A 7,666-nucleotide genomic window follows, 5' to 3' on the forward strand; every position below is an offset into this window, starting at 1 on the left:
CTCATACGCCATTAATTACTCTTCGTGGTACTTAACACCATCAAACTCAAAAAATATGAGTGAGGCCATATTTTGCAGTCCCCAAGCATCCCGTGGTGGGAGCCTCCGGCATTGCTCAAAACAAAATGACTGAAGATTGGTTGGCAGACCAGCTTCCCCAAAACTAGAGAGATTTGAGCAACCAGATATTTTTAATTTTTGGAGAGATAGCAACCCTCTTCCAGAGAAGATTTCCAGAATGGGGCAGTCTTCAATTTTCAACTTTCGAAGAAATGTGAGATGCTCATGCTCGCTTTGCAGTTCGATGGATCTAAGAAATATGCAACCCTGGAGTTTAAGCTTTACAAGTCTGGTGAAGCAGTCCAAGGAAAAAGTTTCCAGGTCACAACAGCTACTCCTTATGTGCAAATGCTCAAGCTTAGAGTATTGGTTTCTCCCATTCGGATGAAAGAATTTCAGTTTCCTACATTCAATTATATGAAGCTTTACCAGGGACGGAAGATGGTTCGGTAGATTCCCAGCCAGTTTGGAACAGTTGTAGACTGTGAGCTCTTGGAGGGAAGGAAATCCGCCTTCATTAGAGGAAGGTAACCATTCTTGCCAATATGGCATTGTCTCAAACTGCAAAATTTCCAGGGACCTGAATGGCTTGAGATTGCTTCCATAAAATTCAGAGCCCACGCATCGTAGTCGTCTCATTCGTACGATGTAAAGCTCTTGTAGACAAGGTAGTTGCCCAAGCGGCGGCAGTGAGGAGCAGTTTTCACAATCAACAAGATGCAGGGACACCATTTGGGAGAAAATGGCATCCCCTAACCAGTCTGGAAGTTTTGAACCACCAAAGTGTCTGATGCGGAGCTTCTTCAAATATTCATGAGGCCGTAACTTGTCAAGCACCTCAGTTTCATAATGTGCAAGATGAGTACCAGGTGCCCACTGAAAAATCAACTCATCAAGGTACTTTTTACCCTCCAAATTGGCCACTGAGGCATCTGCTGTTTGAAAAACATTTTGCAGGCCCTCAATGGAAAGAGTACCACGAAGGAGAGAAAGTTTCTTCAACTCACTAATTCTTGATGCGCTAGTATTTGTGCTCACGACAAACGTAGTCAACGACTGGAGACTTCTCAAATTACCGAATTGTGGTGGCATCTCCTTCACCTTTGATCCTTTAATATCAAGATGCTCCAATTTAGTAAGATTCCGCATGTCTTGAGGCAACTGGGTAAGTTGGAAACAACTTGACAACTTCAATGTCTCTAAATTATACAGAGAACAAACTCTATCATGCAGACTTCGAATTTCAGTGTGGGAAAGGTCCAAGTAGCGTAGATGTTTTAAGTTGCCAATTGACTCAGGCAGGTTAGTGATATGATAAGGAGATAATGACAATACACGCAGGCGACTGGATTCTGGAAACAAGGTTTTTTTTCTATCATCAGTCTCTGTCAGCAAGTTCCTTCTTCTATCATCGGAGTTCCTTTTATCATCAGATCCTGGAAATAAGCTATTAGAGATTATAGGAGTCAAAGGAACCCTACTGGAATTGGGTGACGATCTCAGCGGTAGGAAGGTTCGCAAACGGTTGAATACTTCATAAAAGGCCTCAAATTTGTCGGGGGCTTCATCACGATTTGGTATGCATGATAAATGGCGAACTCTTTCTGGGTTTAAGGGTAAGCTTTCATCCTCAAGTTTGAAAGTGAACTCTCCTGCTATTTGTTGAGCTAAATCATTCAGAAGGTCATGCATTTTAAAACGTGAACAATCATGATCTGACCGCGAAAAAAATGACCTGCATAATAGCTCATCAAAGTACTGCTCGCCTACTTCCACGGTTCTTCTTGTACCCCTTTGCTGCTGCACTAGGCCTTCTGCTATCCACAATCGAACCAAGTCCCCCTTTTCAATTTCATGGCCCTTAGGAAATATGGAACAATAAGCAAAGCATTGCTTTAGGTGAGAAGGGAGATGATAGTAACTCAATTTTAAGGCCGGAAGAATATGGTTCTTACCACTTGGTAGATCCCATAATTTACTGTTCAATACATCATCCCATTCCTTAGGTTCCACTTTGGAATGCAAAAGACCTCCGAGTGCTTTAGCAGCCAATGGCAGGCCTTGGCACTTTTCCACAATCTTCTTGCCAATCGATTCTAATGCAGAATCTCCATCAGTCAAATATTCACTTCCAAAAGCATGCTTTGCAAATATTGACCAGCAATCTTCATAAGGCAACGGTGTCAAAGAACGAACAAGAACAGAATGCATAGTGGATGAAACACTTTGATTACGCGTTGTCACGATGATCTTACTTCCGCCTGCCCCGAAATGAAATGGTCTCTGTAGAAGATCCCAATCAGTAAGACTGTCATTCCACAAGTCATCCAAGACAAGTAGAAACTTCCTTCCCATCAGAACCCTCCCCAGTGTAACTTGAAGTACATTTAAGTCTTTGGCATTAGAATGCATCAACACGGCTGATTCATAGATTGTTTCGGTCACCTTGAAAACATCAGATGATCTTTCCGAGACATAAGCCCATGCTCTCAGGGTAAAATGTGTTTTCACCCTTTCATCGTTGTACACAAACTGAGCAAGGGTCGTCTTGCCAATCCCACCCATTCCTGCAATCGCAATCACAGGTATTCCATTCCCATTCATTGCGCTATCTGACAGCAAAGAGTTGACTATCAGCTCTTTTTCATTATTCCTGAAGCATTCTTCGGATTCGTTGACCAAGGAAGTTGTAGGAAATCTTGGTAACGATTTATCACTTGGGCTTTCCTTCAGATTAAGGAAGTCTTTTTCTTCAGCTATACATTTTACCCTGTCAACAATCTTTCGAAGAGCAGTGTTAAGGGCTTCTACCTGTTCTTTTGGGGTTTGATACCCAGCTTCCATATCGGACTTTACAACTTCACTTGTGATCTCAGCGAACAGGTCCTCTGCTTCATACAAAGCGTCTTTCAGTTCATCCAGCCACTCTTGAACTGACAAGTTCATTATATGCTGCTGCTCCTCAGCGTCATTGAGCACTGAGTTGACAGCTAGTAGCTTGAATTTCAACGTCTGCAAGCTATGGTGGTCGAGTTTCTTTTCCCGGAAGAAGTCCAGGACCTTACGAGAAGCCATCTTGTCAAACAGCAGTCGAAGAGACGCCGAGAGCAACGCCTTTCCCACAACCCCTGCTAGCACAATTTCCCAAGGCATTTTCGCGTTGTTCAGAAAGAAGGATCGAAGGAAAAAGAAGATATTAGATTGGACTGAGAACCAAGACGAGCTCGATACGTACAATCCCAGAAGATGATAACCGGCTCGTCAACCACTAAACACAGTTACAAAAGATTGAGAATAAGTCTAATCATGCAGGTTGCACCTCGCTGTCATGGATCAAATTTAAAAAATGTTATCTGCAATAAAAAAAACTTATCTATTATGAGAAAATGGCAAACAAAAACGATGAATACTATAATGATTGTCTTAAATTAATGACTTCTTCTGTGTGACATGTTCATAGTTTTGACTTTTGATTATCTTAATTTCATAATTTGCATTAAATTGGGAGATGGTGCACCAACCTTCAAATGAAATAATTATTGAAAATGCCAAATAATTACGAGGAAGCTAGGTTGAGTTGAATTTGGTTTTTATAATATTTTAATTCAATAGTTTTACTCTTTATATCATATATTAATAATGATTAATTACGTTGTTAAAATTTTATCGAACAAAATGTTTGGTGAGTTAAATGGCAGCTGATGGGAGGGGAGCTGGCATGCTGTGGCACAAGACAATTACTCTCTATCTAAAAAATTAACCTAACAGGATGTACAGTAACGTTACCGTATATAAGTCATAGGAAAACTCCCCGACCCACCTGATGTGATATTTTTGAAAACATCTTATCTACTTCTTTCTAGAAAAGCTTAAAGTGACAATTACATAGTGTTAACTTTAATAAATAAATAGATAAATATAATTTTCAATAAAAAAATAGATCGATAGAAGTTAGATGATGATTATCAAAACTATGGAATCTTATGTATTGCCATAAGCATATGACAGTGATAACGTAATTAATTAAATACAACTGATTGTAACGTGTTTTGCCTTAAACAATAAGTAAATCATTTGTCAAGGTATAGGTGTTGGCTTTCCAAGCAATGGCATGTTGAAATATGGGCATTCTTCAAAAGGCTATGTCAAAACCAAAATAATTCGTTCTTTGTGGTACGGCATAAAATAATATCATGTTACTGGAATGTAATTGTTTCATCTAATGTACATAAAAGTTTATTATCAAAGAATGAGATTTACTCCTATTAATTTTATAGTATATCGCTTAGGTTTCATGAATGTGTGGTGTTGTGATGATCTCAAACTTGGGTTACCGCATGAGATTACAGAATTGAAAATATTATTAATTTAATGAAAAGATTTTTCTTTAATTTAGAATTTTATTTATTTTCATCGATTATTTAATAAGTAATATAAAAATTATAAATGATAAATTTCAAAAATATAATAAAATTAAATAATTAATTTTATTTTATATTGACAAAATCATTTCCCAACATTTATTAACTTAAAAACGACGAGCCTCTAACACCTAGTCACTGCAACATGATTCAGGAAAGGCTGGGTGATTATCTAATGATTAGAGCCTTTAATTTCATAGTGTTCTTAAAAATTAATTTTATTATTTATTTATTAAATAAATAAATTATTATATGATTTATTTATTTTATATATATTATAATTTAATGAATATTTTATTTATTTATGATACATATGATATAATCATAATTATTTGAAAACATTGTAAAAAAATCATGTTAATAGTTGATAAACTATTAATTAACAAGGAGTTATAGTTTTTAGTTCTTTGTTAGTTAAAATTGTTCTAAGTTATGTGTGATAAAATGTTTAAAACGTATACTTGTTATGCCTCTATAGAAAAGGAATAGAATGTTTTAACTTCACCATTGAGTAGTGACTTTTAAGCAAATAAGTGGGTGTAGTTAAAGCGCACAATATAGCTTGTCATTTGTCAATAATTAAAAAGACCTCTATTATAATTTATTAAAATAGCGTTTAATAAAAAGAAAGCAAAAATACATTCCTTACAATATACTCAATTAAATTATATTACAGTGTTTGTTCTACAATAAGCCATTGTTATGTAAGATTTTTTTTTTTTAAAAGCCAATAACTATATATTATATTTCAAAAGAGTGTGAAAGGATAAAGTATCCCCTACAAATCGAGGCAAAAAGTACCCACACTGTTTTGTAAGATTACAATGTAATCACATTACAATCAATGAATGTAATGTGATTGCAATTTAAAACCAATGCAATAAGATTGCATCGCACTTAATTTGCAATATTATTAAAAATATTTTTACCCTTTAACTTTATTACTTTATTAAAGTCATTTTGTAATGTTATAATTTATTTTTTTATATAGATTTCGAGAGATATTTCTTTATTACTCTTAGTAACCATTTTCTATTATATGTTGAAAGGTGACTGTCAATAAAATTTATATTGTCTTTTAAAGGAAAAAAAATTAAAATAAAATATATAACATAGAAAATTATATTTCAAAATAAAAATAAAATATATAAGATTATATTAAGAAATGAAACTAAAATATATGACATTAAAAATATATTTAAGAGATAATATTATACAAAAATTAACAATAAAAAATATAAGCATATTAAACTTACATTTTAATAAATAGGGATAATTTTGAAAATTGATATTACATTTTCAACAAAGTATTTGTAAAACAAACGCTACAATACTATTTTTGTTGCATTTTAATTATTACTTTACTTATATAACAAGCACTGCAATGTTATATTTCATGCAATTACATTGCTTGCAACCACATTGCATTGTAAAGTTCCAAACATTATCTATTTGTCCTTAGACTTAAAAGGTTAATATAATTTATTTAGTATCCATATGACTTTAATGTTGTCAATAGGTGATGTTGAGTTTAAAGATTATACCCTAGTACATTGGGTTTTTTTTTTATATTTGAGGAAAAGAGGATTCGAACCTTACTCTTTTGAAAGAGAGATTATGCACTAACTAATGAGTCAAATGCTTGAATGCCACTGATACATTGGGTTATTTACATTTATATTGGATGTTCCATAAAGGATTCACCATTCTCTATTGAAAAATATTCAAGCGATTGTCATAATATTGTTGGACTCAAAAAATTTGACCGATGTGTTTTTTAAAAAGCGTTTTAAAATTATATTATTTATATTAAAATTATATATAAATGTTTTTGTAGAAAAAAATTTTTCTAAAATCCAACAAGAATGAAAAGCATGAATTGGTATTATATGAGTTGGATGTGATCGTGAAAATTATATATCCATAAAGCTCGTAAGAAATATGGTATAATGAAAAGACTGATAAATAAAGATTGTAATGAAATGGACCTCATTAATAATTCTTTTCTCTTTTCTCTGTAGAAATCAATTGCAATGTCTTGATGGACATCATTGCAATTAATGAGTAAATAAAGTTTCTTAATTAATTTAAAAAGAAAAACAACCTAAAAAAGAAGCAAGAATCTCTTTGGAGGCAAAGCACTTGAATCGCTTTTGAAGTACTATATCTTGGTCTATAATATTCTTATGATAGATCTTTAGTTTTGATATTAAATAACAATTTTTGTTATTGTTTCAAAAATTAAATCCCACATTCAACGTAGAGAAACTAACAAGAGCTAGGTGTGAAGATGAAGTGATTTGCTGCTTGAAGAGTGACACTGATATTGATTCACTTACATAGTACGAAGGTTTTTTTTTTTCTCTCTCTTGTTCACCTCAAACATTTACTGTGAATATGTTATTTTATAGTGGAAAATTTTATTTGTAAAGGAATTTTTTTCGTAGACTGATGATTTTTCTTATCCTTATACCATTGATGTTAAATTGCAAAAAATTAAAAAAAAAAAAAAAGACTTAAAACTCTGGCCTTTTGGTTATCAGAGCGTTATTCTTCAAGCTATGCTTTTGCTTTGTTTGAAAGACATTGATGAATTTTGGATTATTATAGGGGCCATTGCTTTTAGGTGAAAAGTTTGATCGGAAAATTTTTGCGAAATTTTTGAATTGTGATTCCCAAATTTTTTGGAAAATTTTCTTCAAAATTTCCTGAACCACATATCTCTTTAGATGGTTTAGGAAATTTGGTTATTGTCAAACCCTAAATCTTGTTTGAGAATCCAATACATTGTTTAGCAATTAGATTTAGGTTAGTTAAATTTTTTTATTTTAAAAATATTAAATAATCATGTTAAAATATTGGAACGGATAAAATGTTAAAAATCAAGTTAGCAATTAAAAAATTCAATTAGTAACAATTTTGGCCGTATCATATGTTAGTTGGTATAATGTTATCCTCCTGAATGGCATGTCAACATGCCATATCATTAACATGTGGCATTAAATTAACAACTATTTTGATTAATAGTAATTAATCAACAATTACTGGTAAAAGCTTATTTGACTTTAAATAAAAATAAAAAAAATTAATTAAACGTAATAAAAATACATGAGCTTAATTGACTTTAAATAATTACTTATATATATATATATATATATATATATATATATTATATATATATATTA

At 32.7% G+C, this 7,666-nt stretch overlaps 1 protein-coding gene across 1 annotated transcript; it reads right to left on the minus strand.

Moving 5' to 3' along the window:
* Positions 16-1,752, minus strand: LOC18587392 (putative disease resistance protein At3g14460). The gene has a single exon (XM_018128927.1). It carries the CDS (start codon positions 1,750-1,752, stop codon positions 16-18), a length of 1,737 nt encoding a protein of 578 aa, XP_017984416.1.

This window comes from Theobroma cacao, chromosome 10 (assembly GCF_000208745.1).
Source record: "Theobroma cacao cultivar B97-61/B2 chromosome 10, Criollo_cocoa_genome_V2, whole genome shotgun sequence".
NCBI lineage: Eukaryota > Viridiplantae > Streptophyta > Magnoliopsida > Malvales > Malvaceae > Theobroma > Theobroma cacao.

Bases quoted from the DNA above. Each gene is read 5' to 3' on its own strand.
- LOC18587392 (XM_018128927.1), bottom strand. From the start codon at position 1,752: ATGCATGACCTTCTGAATGATTTAGCTCAACAAATAGCAGGAGAGTTC.